The following is an 18,880-nucleotide window of genomic DNA, read 5'->3' as shown; positions in this document are numbered from 1 at the left end:
GAAGAGGAACAGATCACAGGGGAGGGGGGAAACTGATGTAGAAGTCTCAAAAATGTTCATTTTGTCACAAAATTGTTTTCCTTTCTCCTCCAAAAGTCAAGTTTTTAGGTTAGTTTTAGTTTACTATAATAACCTTGGTATGGACTTTGTGACAGTAGGAAGGAAAAACTCGCTTTTAGCAGGAAGAAAAGTCTGGCAGAACCAGGCTCACGCCCACACATGTGGCCCACACATGGGCCAGCACAAGGCCAGTTGCAGACACACTGGTGGTCCTGTGCTGGCCCATGTGTGGATTACCTCTGGCAAACCAGATCTGGGCCACCAAAGGGCCGTCATTCTTTGCGGTATGTGGGCCTCGTGTAAGTTGCGTGCAGCCACGGGCCAGTTGCAGACACACTGCTGGCCCAGTGCTGGCACAGATGTCAGCCTAATGTGTACCTTAGTGAAGCCATGTAATAACAACATGTACTGGAACATATTAGCGCAAAAGAAACATGACAAAACTCTGTTCAGACAGTGAACGGACTGATTCTTATATACTGTAGCACTTTTCTACTCTCCCAGATTACTCAAAGTGCTCCATACAACATGACACATTCACCGAATCACACACTTTCTCTAAACTGAGAACTTCCTAACTACATTCGTACACATCAAAACAGTTGACATGCAGACTGGAGGAGCCAGGGATGGAACCACCAACCTTTCAATCAGTAGATGACCCACGCTACCTCCTGAGCTACAGCCACCGGGTGGTAACCGTAAGTAAATCGTCACTAGGTTTTGGATAAAGTGTACACTCACAAACCTGTCAAACCTGCATTTGAAACGTTGGATACTACAGCAGTATAGTATTGTAACATGGCATTTGGGTCTTCTAACTAAAATAGGAAAATAAATAGCACCATTATTGCCAGACCTGGTTGACATACACCCCGCCATGACACTGGTCAGTCAGAAGTGCCAGATTGATGCTGGACCTGGACCAGACCTGTCTTCATTGAGCCTGGGCCACATACACCAAACTACAATCTGGCCAGATGTGGCATGCCATCACATAAACAGTGCCATCTACACCAGGTTTGGCCCATATCTGCTTGACACCAGGTCCGGGCCTGACCTGTCTGCTATGTGGGTAGGATTGGGTAATTGGGTAAACATATCCAATTTTGGGGGAAGTGATTGGGGTATTTTTCTACTTCAAACCATTAACTGAGTAAAAAAATGAACTTGTAAAGCACAAAAGCTGAAGAGTGTACAGACGTGCATCTCTCCTTTTCACTGTGTTGTACAGACGTTGAAAGATCTGGTAAGACCTGGTATTGTATGCGGACTGCAGACTTACATGAGTCATTAAAAAAAGTTTAAATAAACCAGAATTTTCCATTAAAATGAATAATTTCTGTGTCCTGAGAATTCACTGGTGTTGTGGCTGGTGTGATCTGTCTAGTTTGGCATACAACAGGTAAAACTCTGACTTCCAGAAAGCTTCAAAATGATGTAACATTTCTGAATGCTTATTTGGCCCTTTAGCTACAGCACTTTTGATAATGCAGTTATGGAAATATAAGCACAGTGACAAGTTCTGGCAATACACAGGCATCCGAGATGACGTCACTTGTTTCAGCCTCATTTTAAGCCCTTTGTGATAAAATCATTTGACTTCCAAATAGAAGAAAAACAGCCATCAGTACCATTTTAGGTGTACTAGCCATTGTGTTGGTCACTCTGAGAATGGAAAAGAGCTGCAGTGGAAAACAAAAAGCAGTGTAAGCTCTGTTGTGCAGGGCATGTAGCATTAACTATGCATGCAGGGATAAACAAATGTACCGGAGTCACAGCAGACCATGTCGGGAAACATCTGGGGGGAGTGTGTGCGTGTATTTATGCTGGCATATTTATGTGTGCGTGTGCATTTGTGTGTGTGTGTGTGTGTGTGTGTGTGTGTGTGTGTGTGTGTAAGCCGGCAGACCGCAACCTCCTGATCATCACAAGATAAAGCCCGGCCCTTTAATCCATCGAACATGGGAGTACAAAACGTCATTCACTGAAGATAAAAATAAGCACGATAAGGTTACAGTGTGGAGTTTTTAGATTTGAGGCGTGTCACCACTGAAAGCACTCTCAGCAGAAGTTGTGGTCAGCGTTAGTGAACCTGCAACTCGAGCTCAGTTTTCTTTTAAATGCCAAAAAGATTGCCGGCAAACAAGAAAGAGCCAAAAGTAGAACCTCCTAAATTAGCCCATCAGTCAAAACAAGTGGTAGTACCTCCGAGGACGCCAGCGTCCAGAGAGTGTTTAAAACTGGATGTTTCATGTGGGAACTAAGATCAATCTTTTTTAAATTTTTTTATTTTTTATCACACACAGTTTTCAGTTTTCAGGATAAATAAATATCTAGTTTTTCTGGTACTGTTGGACTGTAGTCCTTTATGTGGAAGACACCGCTACAATATAGTTGTAACATTTTGATCATTCCTGAATCCTGATTTATCTTTTTTTAACTATTTCTTTTGCATGCAAACAGCTTTTTTTTGTCAGTTTAAGGGGAATTTTTCCAAGAGTTGACTGATTTTAGCTACCCTAACAAAACACGGCTTCAATAAATCTGTACTAAAGGCTGCAAACTCCTTTGTGGTTGTCTGGCCTGTAGCATTTAGCCCGGAGTGAATGTCACACACACCTTCTGTGGGTCAGCAGTGTACTTTAGTACAGATATCCCCTTTTCTATTTGTAGCTAAAAAAAAATGTAAGGTGTGGTTTACAACTGCTCCGTCTGTCTCAACAAACATTAGGCTAAGAAACAAGGCTGGAATAAACTAAACAGTGTGGGCACAATGGCCTTATTCAGGCATGCAAGTCTTGGTTAATTGATTGATTAGAGCATATAAAATACATGTGACTCTTCACATCACATTTTAAACTTAATGCATTTTTTCAAAAATATAAACTAGAACACAAACATATTATATTTGCATTTATTACAAATGTTACCAGCCAATTTATCAGGTACAGCTGTGGTCACAACTGTGCCACTCTGGTCAGCTAAGAGCAGGAAACTGAAATACAGTTTTGCACAGGCCCTTTAGTACCAACATTTAAACACCACAGTCTACCTGAGCATATTGCTGCCCCTTCAATGCCTTTATCACCACAGTGTACCCACCTACTGATGGCTGCTTCCAGCAGGATAAAATGCACCGTGTCACAAAGCTTAAATCATCTCAAATGCTTTCTTGAACTTGACAATGAGTTCAGTGTACTTAAAAGGCCTTCACGGTCACCAGATCTCACTCCAACAGAGCACCTTCAAGATGTGGCGCAACGGGAAATTCTCATTATGGATGTGGAGCCGACAAATCTGCAGCAACTGTTTGACGCTGTCATGTCAACGTGGACCAAAAACTCTGAGGAAAGTTTCCAGCACCTTGTTGGATCAGTGCCATGAACAATTAAAGCATCTCTGAAGGCAAAAAGATGTCCAACCAAGTACTACCCTAATAACATGGCCACTGAACTATTTTTGTGCACCAAGATTGAATGTGTCTGAATACTTTCTAAAGCAACTGCCTAATGAGAAGGCATGAGGAAGTTAGGCCTCGTTCTCTGGCCTAACTTCTTGAGGCCAGAGAACAAGTTCTTGATGTAGATAAGCTCAAAGTGGACAATGCCCAGACCTCGCCTGCTCAGCGACATCTCCCCCACAGTCAGTACAAAGTGCATTCCTGTAAGAGTCTAAACATTTCGCCAAATATCCGAGTGTACCTCATCTTCTTTCTTTCCTGCTCGTGTGGAGTCACTGTGTGAGAAGTACCTGTGAGGAAATTCCACAGAGTTTGGTCATAATAGTATAGGAGCAGTTTAATTATCTTTTTTTTCCCCCCAGCTCTGTACTTTATATAAACAGACTTCATATTTCAACAGAATCCACACATCGGCCTCTTTCTTTGTTACAGTCGCACTATCCATTAGCAGCATCAACACACCCCAGATGTCCAAGGACGGCTGCAGAGGAGTGAATTTAGCCACACACACACATGCCAAGTGATATTGACAGACTGGAAGAGGTAGATTAGAGAGTCTGGGAACACACACACACACACACACACACACACGCACACTTAAAGCAGAAAAAGACTTGGACTGAGTCCAGACTGCCTGTCGCGCCAACTGTCAGTCATATTACACTGCTAACAAAGAATGCAAGAAATACCAGCAAATTAAATCAAACTGGATACACTCTTAGAAACTAACACCGCCTCACAGATTACATTTCTGGTTCTCTGTCACCATTACCCAACGCCGTGATGACTTTTATACCTGCTCCTGAGCACACACACATACACACGAGCAGCATATCTGTCCACACAAACACAGATGCCAGCAGTCCCCCCACAGTCGGTGACCCCTGAGGCAGCACGGTGCACTGCAATTAAAGTACATTAACACATGCACCACAACTGTTTCTTTCCTTCACTGTTTAAGATGAGGAGTTGTAAAGTGTTTCCCCGATACAGTATTCTGTATCATTATATCCCTCTCCCTTCGTTTGATGTGCTGATCTTCAATCACCCTGCACTGGAGGGGTGAAGGAACATCAGAAAGCTTAATGCTCCGGCCAACTCCGGTTTCAGGATGCTATAACTTTTTGAACTTTAAGCTGTTTCCTTGGGATTTTCTACTTGTGGGAGAGAACTTTATTCCTAGTGACAGGTGACCGGAGAGATGTGGCAGACTGCTGAACAAGGAAATGGCTGAACTGTGAAAGTTAAGAAGCAGGATAACAGCTTAAAAATTTACTGAGGCCAACATTAAAAGTAAAGGATTTAAGATAGAAACAGCTAAGAGTGCTGTATGAAGTGGTGAAAAAATACACTGTTTACTAATTTGTTCACTTTAAATAGATGTAGATGCAGGTCCTCTTTGAGAGGACCCAGAAATAATGAAGGACACCTTTTGATTGTCAACAATCCTGAAATTAATCATTTATGGAGAATATAATGTATTCAGTAGCCTAAACTAGGGGATTCCTGATGTGTCACTGATGTTGTTTTGTCCGGCCTTCCTCCCCTCACCCCCAGCTGGTCGCGGCAGATTGCTGCCCCTCTCTGAGCCTGGTTCTGCCTGAGATTCCTTCCTGTTAAAAGGGTGTTTTTCATTCCCACTGTCGCCAGGTGCTTGCATGTACACTGAAAACAAAAGAACATGTTGGATTTACTTAATTCAACAGTGGAAATTTTTTGCACACAATTGTTTTGCTTTGGAAGAAACTTAAACAACTGAGTTAAATCAACACAACTTATTCATATTCAATAAAGCTGTGCATTTTGTGTTGATGAAATGTGGTTGAAACATGTTTAAATGAAGTAAGTTGAGCTCTTGGAACATTTTAATTCTGCACAATTTTGTCACTTTATTCCAACACTATTCAATAACTTTTACCCAAATACTACTTGGTCATGTAAATACTACATGTTGTCTTCATATTACATAATGTTCAACAAAGTCTAGATAACATGAAAAGTTAATGGATTCACAACAACTTCCACTGTATCCATCCTACTATCTTTATCCGGGAGCTGGGGCATAACCCAGAAGTGATAGGGTAAGAGGCTGGGTACACCCTGGACAGGTCACCAGTCTCTCACAGAGAGACAACAACTATTTGCACTCACATTCACACTTATAGGTAATTTTGAATCGCCAATTAACCTAACTCAAATAACTGCATGACTTTTAACAGTGGGAGGAAACCAGATTACCCAGAGAGAACCCACTGCAAACTATCTAGATTGGGGATTTGAACGCACGCCCTTCTTGCTGTGAGGCAACGGTGTTAACCACCATGCCACCAAACTGTCAAACCAGGCTTAACAAAAGTAGGAAAGCTATGATTACAAGGCTTCATGCAGAGTTTTTGTCCTTGACAGGTTAAACCACAATAAATAGCGATAGCGTAAATGTGGTGTGTGTGTGTGTAGTTGTCTGCCTCTTATAAACCCAGTGACTTTCCTTTTCCCCTTGTGAATTTCAGTCCAGCAACTAAGAATAATAATAATAATGGATTGGATTTATATAGCGCTTTTCAAGGCACCCAAAGGCACCCAAAGCGCTTTACAATGTCACTATTCATTCATTATTCATGCCCTGGGGCAGACTGACAGAAGCGAGGCTGCCGTATCGCGCCATCGGCCCCTCTGGCCAACACCAGTAGGCGGTAGGGTAAAGTGTCTTGCCCAAGGACACAACGACAAGGACAGAGAGCCCAGGGATCGAACCAGCGACCTTCCGGTTACAGATGCGATTCCCAACCCCCTGAGCCACAGTCGGGCGTATATAACCACTCTTACTAGATCCTATCGTGTCATCTTAACAAGAACAAATTAAGTTGTTGAATATTATGCAGATCCTACATGATTTAATTACGTTCACCATAGAAACATGAAATAATTTGTTCAAATTACAAGTTATACTTTTGAAAATGCAACAACCGCCCAATTTCCTTTTTATGAGTGTAGGGAACTGTCTGATTGTTGAGCTTTGTTCTGTGTTATTGTAGATTCTTTACATTATAAAGTGCCTTGAGGCAGCTGTTATTGTCAATTTGCATTATATGAATAAAATGAAATTAATTGTTGGCATTTATTTAAAAACAAAAACCTTTGTTGACAAATAGGCAGCCAATGGTAAATGGACTACTCTACCTGAGCACTCTTTACATTCACACAAGCAGGTTTTTGGTTTTTTTACTATACTTTACTGGAGCAGTCTGAGATCAAACCATCAACCTTACAATTAATAGATGACCTGCTCTACCTCCTGAGCTACAGCCATTAAAGAAAACCATTAAAACCACCTTTGGAACTCCTCCTGCCTTTATGCCACCACCACTGTCATGGCAAAATGATGGTTGTTGGATAATTTCTGTGCTGTTGCAATGACACGAAGACTCAGTACATCCATCTGTTCCTCCGTCCGTCCATCCATCCATCAATCCATCAATCCACCTGGATGGGCTTGCAGAGGTAGTAGTGCAGAGAATCTCTGGACCAATATCCTCTTGATCCTCTAGTTCTTCTGGAGGGGACACATCAAGCCATTCAAGAGATGATCCCCTCTGTGTGTCCTGGGTCTGAACCACAAACACTGCTTGCTCTAATGTCTACGTATCGCCGATATGACAGAAGGTAAGGATGATTGCTGGAGGATTTCTGTGCTGTAGCAATAACACAAAGACTCAATCCGTCCATCTTTCCATCCATTTATCTGCCGATATAACATTAGGTAAGACTTACATACTATACCAAAGCTTAGGATCCAGACACATCAATGAGTGAGTAAAGTCTTCTACATATGTGCTCCTGTAAGTAATTTTTATCCACTTCTAAACCTTAAGTGGCCTTTTTTCCAATCACCTGACACTGATATGTTAACCCTTTGAGGTCAGAACCTTAACCCTAGCTCTATGTGTTGGGGAAAAGCAAAAAGAACTTTTGCGGACAATATTTAAATAGCGTTTGATGAGTCAGAATAATTATTTGTTTTGTCCTCTAGTTGACAAGATTTTGGAGTAATCACATGGGCTTGACAGGGTTGATGTCTTGGGGTAATTTTCGCTGCTTTCGATATAGCTGTGCAGTCATGGTTCAAGACACTTTCCCAAGACGTGAGTTTGGAAACCGGTGCCATCATTTGGTCTCACTGGCAGCTTTTTTTGTTTGTTGTTGGAACATGAGATTAAATCACATAAACAGATGATTCTTGCAGTAAAGGGACCAAACATGGTGCAGAGATAGGATGAAGGCTAAGACTGTTTATAAATGTGTGTGTGTGTGTGTGTGTGTGTGTGTGTGTGTGTGTGTGTGTGTGTGTGTGTGTGTATGCCTTGTCCATGACGTTGTCCACCCCCTGGCACTGGAAGGGGTCTGAGGTCTGGGCACCATGGAAACTACCCACTGGGCCTCAGTGGGGAAGAACATCATGCACACACACGCTCTGTTTCTGTTGGACCGCCAAGCACGAATTCACTTATTTGTGGAAATGTTAAGAATTCAAGCAATGAAGCTTAGAAAATTGAACGTGAACCAAAAGAGCAGAAGACTTTCTGGGCTGTAGCAGTGAGGCTCACACTGGCAGCTCAGCGGGATGAGGATCTCAGTCCTGATCTGGTGCTCGATTCTCGGTTCAAATTTTTCTATATTTTTGTTACGCTGAATGGCGTGAAATTTGCCTAGAAGGAAGAAAAAGAAAAGATTTCAACCATTTAAAAACAGACTTTAATCCTAAAAATATAGACCTCACACCAGCTTTGAGTACGAGACAGCTCTCTTCCTTCTTCATTCTCTCCCTCATGGCTGGCTCTCGCTTTCCTTCAGCAGACAATGGCCTCTCTGTCTCTACTATTTAACCATTTTCTCACCTATCCCAAACACTCACACGCACACACACATAGAGGTGCGTATATAAACATCGCTCGGTGTAATTTTCATGTTTACGCCTTTTGAAGAACACGCACACATACGCACGCAGAGCCAAAAAAGGGGAAAAAGCAGCGATATCAGTGGTGTGATACAATCCCGAGGATGCCAGGGCAGAACTGAAGTGTGGCACATGCCTTTGATGTGAATCCAGAGCATGGGCATGTAACAAACGCAGATACCAAATTACACCCTGTCCTGCTTTGATCTCTAAAACCCCCACACCTGCTTCTACAGAGGTAATAAGATTGTGTGTGTGTGTGTATGTGTGTGTGGATCAGAGAGAGAGTGCGTGAAAGTCTTCTGTGGGATCTGTGCACATCTTCTTCTGCACAATCGGTGCTACAGATGCAGAAAGGTGCGTGCACCAGTGTGTATTTGCATGCCTGAGTGCAAATGTTTTATAGTACATGTTGTGTGTGTGTTGCAGAGTTGTTTGTGCTGTTTGTGAATTGGAGGGCAGCATTACAGCGCTGGGCCGTGGGGAACTAAACCCTGGCAGCAGCTTGTACGCGCCTGGTAAAAACATGTTCCTGGCGACCTTCTGCCGAGTTTGCCTTGTCGTCACGTCGTCCACAGTGGACTCCCCACTCTGCCTTCACAGCCACGATGATCAGGTTGCGTCTTGGATTTCCATCTTGAAGCACCCTCTAATCTTGTGACAGTGGAGCGTGAAGGGGGGGCCACTCCTCCGCCCTGTAAGGTTGCCTCTCCCCTGCCCGTGCAGGAATTAGCGCAACACATGTTTATGTGTCCCTCATTACCTAAACGTGCTGAGGGGTTTGTTTTTTGTTTTGGAGGGTTACGCTGACAGTGACAGATGAAGCAATCCGAATCAAATATTGAAGCAACATGATGTAACTGAAGACACAAGCTCTGTTTTTCAGATCGACACCGGGCTGCTTGGATAAATGATGACAGATGAGATCTGCAACCGTGAGATGAGCAACAAGAGGATAATCACAATGACTGCGTAGCTTTCGACCTGTAACTTCACATGTCATCGCTCTTGTGACTCACTTGTTTGCAGAAATCATCAGCGGCAGGAGGACAGGGAAATAACTTTATTTCACTCAAGCTTTTTGGAAATTTGCTTTTATTTTCTTTCATCACAGCTTGTTAAAAAAAAGGTTTGCCAGCATCAGTAGCAAAAAAGATGATCCATAAAATCCTTGCAAACCAAAATATGTTGTTGAAAGTACAAGAGCATATCATCTAAACTGCAAGAAAAGCACATTTCTGTGTTCAGAAATGCATTACAAAACATGATTGGCATTGTTTGGCACTAAGGTACGGTGGCCCTGAGAGGTCAAATGCACTGCAACTTAAGAAAACAGAAGCAGATAGAAAAACACAACGGAAATGTTTTCGGGGACAGAATAACGTGACAGATGAGCTGTGATGCGTGTCAATTTTAGTCACATGATTCATGTAATACTGTAGAAACATGTTTGGTATTAGCTATTTACTGTTAGCTTGTCACATCCGCGTCTGGTCCATCACCTTATTGTCTCCCCAAAAACTGTTCCGTTGTGCTTTGTGAAACTTTTTGTTTTGTTTTTGTTTAGTTATTGTGATGTTTTTTCTATTTGCTGGTGTGCGATACTGCAGTAGTAGTATGTACTGATCCAATACTAAGTATATACTAATACCAAGTACCAATACTTTTAACCTATAAAGCCAGCTTCTGTAGGGGAGCAGCGTGCCATTATTAATGAGAACAATCAGCATCAATTTGGAAATTCTGAGCACATTTTAATGACCACTAAATCACTGTGATTTTTACTTTCCACAATAATTATTTTACACAACAAAACACAACTTTTAGCTTTTTATGTATTTTAAATCTGAATGTTTTTGGAGACTGTCTTGTGCCTGTCTTTAAAGCAGTTTGGGTCAACTTCTGTTGGTTATTACATTCACAGACATTTTTGGAATTTATTTTTTCATTTTCAAAAACTAAAGTATCGATTCTATAGTGCCAGTATCGGTCGGATACCAATACCAGCATTGGTATCTAGAATATCGATATCTGGATCGATCTGCCCACCACTTTTCTTAAGTTGCAGTTGTTTAAAAGTTTATAAGTAAAAATAAGTCAAAAATAAGACACCTAGGGGATTCTGGTAGCCTAAAGGCCAAACCTGCCCCCCTGAAATCTGCTGTTTTCCAAGCAGAAGCTACAGTAGACTCTGCAACGATTGATTAGCAGTAACAGTCCGTTGATTTACTTCAACCTGAGTCTTCAGTCATGAATCAGAAGAAACTATGGATCCTTAAAGGCAACTTGTGTGTGAAAGGTTTTCTCAAACAGCCTACTTTTTGTTGTTGTTGTTGCTGTGCACTGAGCACAGTAACAAGGGGTTTGTGCATAAACAAAGGGTGATTTGAGGGGGCTGTAAAGGGGTTTGGCGTTGGCTCGATGGTGCCAGAAAATCTATGTTAACATGTTTTCAAGTGGAAAAAACTTTGTGCATGTACGACAATTTGTCTCCCTCGGTCGTTAAAATTAGTGAACGAGTCATCCAGTGCTTGTAAATACCAAAGCAGCGCGGGATAATGGGGATGATGATGATGAGTGCCGCGGGAGGTTGAGCGAACTCCGTGAGCGTCTGGCGGCGCTCAGTGGTGCGCTGAGAGACTTCATCAGCGCGACCCTGAGCAGGAGCTCATCAGAGGGGGAAAGAAGAAGGGCTCTTCAGAGGTCCCGTGTGAAACGTGGGCCACTAATAGAAAGGTGGCGCATTAGTGTGATGACACACAGCCATTATGGAGCTTGTTTACAAACACACGTAAACAGCTGCCTGCCAAAAATTGCCAAGTGATGTAATGGAAACTATGAAGGTGCTGGGATCTGCTGTCTCACCGGGAACAGAGGGCAAAGTATAAAGCCGCAGCTGCAGTACAATGTCAGCATGTTTTCCATCTGGGCATTAATACTGCAAGTTTATTTTACTGCAGCTACTAATGTCCTATTATGTTTGGCTGTGGCTGCATAATGAAATTATTTATGTGGGGAAATGTACTGAGGTTAAGGAAAAAGGGCACGCGTAAAAAGGTTTCCGAGGCACATAATTGAAGGCACTTCGATTTAAGGACATCTGTGCATATTCAAGTGTCCAAAATTCCTCCTGTGAGTGTGCTTAGAAAAGGACGCACAGCCTGGTTTTCCACGCAGTCTCTCGGTCGCGTTGGATGACCGCGGCGCTGTTCAGCTCGTCAAACACGCCGCTGTCAATCATCTCCTTCTGCCACTGCATGGACACTGCGCCCGTGCTGAACTCCCTGAAGAACTTCTCATCCTTGGTGTCAAACGTGACGTCCTTGATGTCAGAGTTGTCCTTGAACTCGTCCGCGTCTTTGGCGTAGACCACGTTGGGCTTTGGCACCCAGGGGGCCTCCAGCAGGCCCGCCTCCAGTCGGTGGAAGTTGATGCTGTTGAAGAACTCGTGGCTTCGTGGGTCATCGCCTCTAAAGGTGATGGATTAAGAGGAAGTGTTACTTTGAGGCATTCAGAGAAATGCCTTGTCCATTAACACAAAACATGTCAGAAATATGTGACGAGAAGTTATTGCCACGCATTCAGAATCATCTGCCTCGCTTCCCCTTCTGTTGATTTTTTATTTTTACACCCATATTCTACACCACTCCATCCAGCTTCAACCTTTCTGCACTTATCTTGACTCAGAGGTTATAATGAAGGTGACACATTACTGAGGAGTTTAAATAATTGAAATTATTGAAAACACGTAACTCCAGTGACCTAAAGTTTCACTGTCAATACAATAAACACATGTTCTTCTTGCATTTATGTAATTACAGAGCCGCTATGAAGCTATACCTATAAGCGGCTCTGTAAGTTTGTGCAAATGAAGCGAATTAAAAATAGCCTTCTTTGCTAACAAATAAAACTCAGAGCAGCTGAATGGCTTTAAAAATAGTAAAAGTAGAAAAATAAATGGGTCCAGCTGCAGATCAGCCAGCTGTGTTGGCAGGAAAAGCAAAAAAATCTGTTCGTGCTCTGTTGTTAACTTTTCTCATTGGCTCCTTGGGAAACTCAGGACTGACCATGAACGTTTATGCATCCAATATATAAATATAAACATATGAAATTTGTTTCATAGGCTACAAATTTTTATAATTGGAGAATGTAAAGAATCACACAAAGTACATTTTTGTCACATGGAGCTGCTGGAGAGGACCAAAAGCAGAGCTGATGGTCACAAAGTTCCTCTGAAAGGCTTCGAGGACACACCCTCCCTTTGTTGTGATGCTTGGAGAGAACTTAAGACGACAAGTTAAAAATATAAAAATAAACTGAAGCAGAGAAGTTTGAAAGTCACAAAATAAAAATCAAAGCACATTCAAGTCGGTGCCTTCGTTTTCGCTCAGGTAATAATTTCCTTTTTGAACAAATTTAGCGCCCCCTTGTGTTGGTGTGGTTGTAGTACTTCATCAGTGTTCACGTTGATGCTTTTTTCTATCATTTGTGGTCGAAATCGAGCAATCTCTACTCAGGATTGTCTTAAGTGCTTCTTATGAAGGCCCCTTTGGTTCGTGGAGATGTTTCACCTCTCATTCAAGAGACTTCCTCAGTTCTGTAAACTGACTGGATTTGGTGTTGGATAAGTGAGCGCAGGAAAATCTACAAGCAGGGGTTAAATATGTCGGACAGTTCTTAGAACTGAGGAAGCCTGTTTGATGAGAGGGGACAAAGCAAAAAGCAAAAAGAAATCCAGCTGCATTCGTTTCAAGCGCTTAAGACAAACATGAGCTGAGAACCTACACTACACTGTTTCTCCTCAGAATGCTGAAATATTTATTTCTGTTTATTAAAGACTTCCTGGTCCCATTTCTTGTAAAAACCACACCAAGAGCCATGGCATGTTTTCATAAGTAAAAAAAAAGGAAGTGAGACTTTTTCTGCTGCCGGGCGACTTCGCTCCATTACATCTAGACCATTCAAACTTTCAGTGTTTTTCTTACTGGCACCCAAAGCGACGCGCCACCCTCTTCTTGAGGAAGCGGCTGATAATATCTTTGGTGGGAGCATCGAAGGATTTGTGTTCAAACTTGCACTCGTCCTCCAGGGTGCGGCGAGTCACCTCATCGTTCTGCACCTTCTCCCTGAAGTCTCTGAAAGGCAAGCGGGCGGCCACCATCTCATAAATGCTGCATCCCAGGGACCACCAGTCCACAGAGTAGCGGTAGTACTCCTGCTTCAGAACCTCAGGGGCCATGTAGCCAGTCGTACCAGCCTGACCACACACAGAGGGCACAAGAAGAGAATTTAGGTTTTCATTGTTTACAGGTTTTTGGGTTATTTTGTTGTGGCATTCAACTAAATTAAGCTCCAAAGAATTGTCAGTCATTTGCTGAGGTGTGTGAATGTAGTATGGGGTGGGAGAAATGGGGGGAAATGGATAATCACGGTAGGAAATTAACAAAAGGCGACAAAACATTGCTGCTTCCTTAGCAATTTATGATTCTGATAGGCACCTAAAGGCCCAAAGTGTACAAGCTGTTCAAGAGTGATTCAATATCAAAACATGACGTTGTTTCAATATTAAAAAAGGGGGCAAGAGTGACGTTCGGTCAACATCAGATTTCATCGTTGATTCAATGGAATCACCTGATATTGACTAAACATTGAAACCACGTCTCCTTGCTATCTGGGTTGATACAAGCCAGGATGGATCCTGGTCTCAGCTGACAGGAGGGGCACTCTGACATCATCAAAGTATTTTCACCCAGAGAACTGAGAACAGGATGTTTTCTCTTTTCAGACCATGCTCTGCAAACCCTGCAGATGTTTGAGTGGGGAAAATCCCAGCAGATCCAACAGCCTTTGAAACACTCAGACCAGCCTGTTTGGCACCAACAACCACACCACATTCAAATTTATTTACATCACCTCTCTTGTTCATTCTGGTGCTCAGTTTGAACTTCACTAGGTCACATTGACTCTCTCTCTGTGTCTAAATGCATTAATGATCGGCTAATGAGATATTTGCATCACTGACGGTCTTGTCAGGTGTTACAATTTTGTCAAAGGCTTCTGTGGGTCTGACTTCCTTTGCATACAGAGGAGTTGCCCCCTGCTGGCCATTGAACAGAATGCAGGTTTAGGGCACTTAAGTATTTATTATTTTGCTCAAGAGCTGGTTGTGGAGCTGACAGACAGCAGTCTCTGATAGCCAGAAATACTAAAGTCCGAGATTCAAAAGACACAACTGTTAAAAAAAAGACCTTTTTCTGAAACCATTATAAAGCAGGGAATGAACGTCAACATGATAATCTACTCCAACAAATCATTTATAGTTTGAATAATTATTTCAGTTATCTGCAACAAGAAGAAGCTGGATAAGATATACAGCTTCTGTTTAATTGAATGTAACAAAAAACAATAAAACATCAAGATAAAAATGAAGATGCTAGAATGCACCAAAACAAGATAAAGAGAAAATGATGATCCTTTAAAGCGGGGGTGTCAAATGTAAGGCCCAAGGACCAGAATCGGCCTGGTAAACACTACAATCTGGCCCACTGGATGGCTTTGGAAAATTTGGAAAAAGGGTATAAATTTGCAATCTTTACTGCAGAAATGTAATTAAATAATCGATAAATAACTGAATTTCTGAATTTCCCGGAGGAACCCACCCGAGGGATTAATAAAGTTTCATCTAATCTAAATTATTAAATGACAGCTGTTTTTTCAATATCTGCTCTATAGATTGTAGTTTTTTTTTATTCAGTCCACAGTAAATAAAGAAAGAAAATGAGATTTTTTTTTGTAAATGAACTAAAGCTTTGAATTTTAAAATTACAAGACTGTCTGAAAAATTAAACAACCACACAGTTTTCTGTAATCTTACACATTTCTTACAAATTTAAGCCCAAAGAGAGATTTCATTTCCTACAGCAGCGTTTCTTTTTCAGGTAGAAAAACCAAGACATGTGATTGAAGTTGAACTTCTCTACTTATATTGAAACTAAATAAATAAACGAGTAGTTAAACTCTCTGGTCAGCAGATCGAATGCTTCTGATCAGACGACCCCACTCAGACGAGACCGGGTGTTCTCTTTGGTTGCTCCCAAACTGTGGAACAGCGTTCCCCTCACAGTCAAATCTGCTCCCTCCACTCAGTCCTTTAAAACTAGACCTAAAACCTCTTTTTACACACTGGCATTTGAGTCCTCCTGTACCTGCACCTGCCAACATATATTTCTTGCTTATTACTTTCCCTTTTTTTTTCATTTTACATTTTGTACAACACAAGTTGTACACCTCAGATCAAAGTGGGCTGTATGTGACCATGCCTGCTTTAATAGGCACTTGTGAGACTCATCCAGTGAGTGGAGGCCTGCTCTACCTCTACCTTACATTTCTCAGGCTACGCAGCGTCCAACCGTGGATGAGGTCAGGCACCTTTTAATGAGATTCATTTGGGTTACACAGGGCTGTGCACTTATTCGTTGTTGGCCTGAGCAGGACTGGGAGTCAATAAATCTATTCCTGGTAAGCTCCTTGGAATGGCAGGTGAACACACTGTGAGAGAATTCAGTGTTAATGTCAGTGAGGATTTCCTTAGTGAAGCAGAAAAATAATACAAAGCATTGGGTGGCCATGCAGGACAATAAAACAAGAGATTCTCTGGTATGGAGAGTAGAATTTCTTACTCTTGCACAAACCACAGAGAGCCTCTGATCCTGCACATATCTGACACTGAAAGTCAAGGCTAATCTAGAGACACTCACCTTCTGGCAGATCATTTTGCCCTTGGACAGCTCCACAGCCAATCCGAGGTCTGACAGGCGACATTGTCCTTTACCATCCAGCAGCACATTTTCAGGCTTCATATCACGGTACACGATGCCCATGTTGTGCAAGTGCAGGAGGCCACTGGTTATCTGGGCTGTGTAGTAAACCACACGCTCCATCCGTATGCCTCTCTTCCCTAAGTCGTATATGTGGAACCTGAGGTCTCCTCCAGTCATCAGGTCCATTACCAGGCACAGGTGGTGTCTGCTGTTGTAAGCGTAAGCCAGGTTTACGATAAAAAGGCTGTTGACCTTTTCCAGAATCTGCTTCTCCACGAGAGCCATTCTCTCACCGCCTTTCTTCTTCAAACGCCTCTTATCCAGCTTCTTGCAGGCGTACATCTGGCCCGTGTGCTTCACCTGCACCGCGCACACCTGACGGACAAATTTATGACAAATCAATATGAAACATGTTTGAGCTACTTTCTGCTCTAAAGGACAAACTAGCCATGTTGCTATCACAACAGCCTAAAGGTGCTTTATGTTGCAAGATAAAGACAATATCATAGAGAAAACCAACAATCAGATGATTCCCTATGAGCAAGCACTTGGAGACAGTGGGAAGGAAAAACTCCTTCTTAACAGGAAGAAACCTCCAGAACAAGCCTCGGGGAGCGGCAGCCACCATTTAGGATTAAAGTGAGGAAGACAAGACAAAGGATACAATATAATACACAATAATAAATTGTACGACATAACATTATTCTGTAGAGGTGATTTAGGGGGATTATTTAAGTTAGTAGCCTGCCTCACTAATGTGAGTCGCACTTTCGTGCTATTGGGCTGTAGCAGGAAAATCCGTTGACTGTCCAAACACTTTTATTCTGACATTAATGTTTTTGGCACTCACCTCACCAAAGCCACCTTTTCCAAGAGTCCTGAACTCATAAAAGTATTTGTCAGTGATCTTCTGCCTCTCGTACTCCTTCCACTGCAGAAACCTGTAGAAGAACTGGCTTTTCAGGTACTCTGAGAAAGGTCTTCCCTTCAGGAACTCTCTAGTGGCTTCTCTCAGCTGGTCCAAAATCACCTCATCAAAGTTACTGTCTGATAAGTCCTTGCATGTTTCAGCATCCTCTTCGGTGAAGTAGGACAGGAATCCCGTAGACTGAGACTGGCAGAACTTGGCGAGGATCGTCTGTTTGGCTTTTTCTCTTTTTTCATCTTCGGCAAAGCTCCACTTGCTCAGCTCATCCAGAAACTCAGCAGCAGCCGCGTACTGGTCGTTAGAGGTCAGGAGAAACTGCTGGAACAGCTTGCTCCCGATAGGCTGTTGCTCGCAGAGTGACTCGTACATCTCTCCCTCTGCTGCCTGGAGAGCAGAGGTCTTCTTCAGCTTGGGCAGCGTCAGGGAGAGTCTCCGTTTCCTCAGCTCGTTGCGATCGATCTGCTGGGCCTTCAGGTAGGTGGTGTTGGCCACCAAGTTGTCCAATCCTAGCAGGTCACCCATGCTGGATGGATCCTGTGGCACACCAGCGGGCAGTGGATGAACTTAAAACGCTGACGTTAACCCATCTGCAAGTTCTACGCTCAACTGAGCACCTGCATCCTGAGCATCCCTCACTTCTTGGGCCATGCATGTTTGAGTCCTTAAAAGCACCACCGTCCTTAGGGATTTGTTGGTGGCTAAGGGTTTATTCGTATGTGGCACACGGGGAAAGCAACTTATGTGGTTTGAACTTAAGAGGCTTTATCCTGGTCTATTCATAGGAGTTACAAAGTGACTGTGTGCAGTAATTGGGCTGCCAGTATAACACGATGAGGTGGCTGATAAGGACCCTAACAAGTTATTGTAGAGTTAATGAACTCTTCATGAGAGTATAATGCCACTGACAAGGCTATATGTGCATGCAATTTGGTATGCACACTTGGTTTATTATAACTTTATTATAGTCTTCACTAAATGAGTCATAATTGGCTCAGTAGCAGCTCAGGAATTGATTTTTCCCAACAGCTAACAAAGCGTCTGAAGACTTAAACGCCACCTTGACTCACTTTAATATCTTTGCTTGTTTTAAAACAACCAACATGTGTACCAATTCTGAATATAATTTTTCTAAAACCTCAGATTATACATGACTGGATTTTCTGTTTCCTCTTTTACTTTATGGACAGAATAGCATGAAAAACTGGATGAATACAGTTTATAATTTATACCAAATTCTAACCCTACCATCTGAATGTTCGCAGCAGAAATTGAGACTCATCTGAACAGGGGACTTTTTTTCCCCCAACATTTTGTCATCACCCAGTTTGAACTGGAGCCTCAGCTTCCTGTTCTTAGCTGACAGAAGGTGGTGGTGGTCTTCTGCCGCTGTAGCCCATCTGCTTTAAGGTTCAGCACCTGCATTCAGAGATGCTCTTCTGCATACTCTGCAGTCTGACCAAACTCCTCTGACATCAAGAAATCTTCCCAGAATATTAGCATTTTGTGAAATACTCAGATTACCTTGTTTGCCACCAATAATCATGAGACATTCAAAATCACTTCACCTTTCTTCCTCATTCTGATGCTGTTTGAATTTCTGTAGATCACAGACTACACCTACATGCCTAGATATGATGATGATAACAAGCATCTAA

General features: G+C 42.5%; 1 protein-coding gene across 2 annotated transcripts; it reads right to left on the bottom strand.

Moving 5' to 3' along the window:
• Nucleotides 1-10,795: 10,795 nt before the first annotated feature.
• On the bottom strand, nt 10,796-18,843 carry grk7b (G protein-coupled receptor kinase 7b). 2 transcript variants are annotated; one of them, XM_082503720.1, is made up of 4 exons: nt 17,148-18,843; nt 16,235-16,672; nt 13,463-13,734; nt 10,796-11,947 (listed from the first exon to the last, which is right to left on the bottom strand). In XM_082503720.1, exons 1-4 carry the CDS (start codon nt 17,745-17,747, stop codon nt 11,620-11,622), a joined length of 1,638 nt encoding a protein of 545 aa, XP_082359846.1. In that variant the 5' UTR covers nt 17,748-18,843; the 3' UTR covers nt 10,796-11,619. The 2 variants fall into 2 exon arrangements, 1 of the variants encoding a protein (XP_082359846.1); XR_014270981.1 differs by having other exon boundaries at nt 11,880-11,947; nt 12,648-13,734.
• Nucleotides 18,844-18,880: the final 37 nt, after the last annotated feature.

This window comes from Aulonocara stuartgranti (assembly GCF_965226115.1).
Source record: "Aulonocara stuartgranti genome assembly, chromosome: 14".
NCBI lineage: Eukaryota > Metazoa > Chordata > Actinopteri > Cichliformes > Cichlidae > Aulonocara > Aulonocara stuartgranti.
This window is presented reverse-complemented; position numbering and strand designations above follow the sequence as displayed.

Bases quoted from the DNA above. Each gene is read 5' to 3' on its own strand.
- grk7b (XM_082503720.1), bottom strand. From the start codon at position 17,747: ATGGGTGACCTGCTAGGATTGGACAACTTGGTGGCCAACACCACCTAC. The intron at 16,673-17,147 runs GTGAGTGCCAAA...TTTGTCCGTCAG, and splicing joins GAAAAGGTGGCTTTGGTGAG to GTGTGCGCGGTGCAGGTGAA. The intron at 13,735-16,234 runs GTGAGTGTCTCT...GTGTGTGGTCAG, and splicing joins GCAAAATGATCTGCCAGAAG to GCTGGTACGACTGGCTACAT.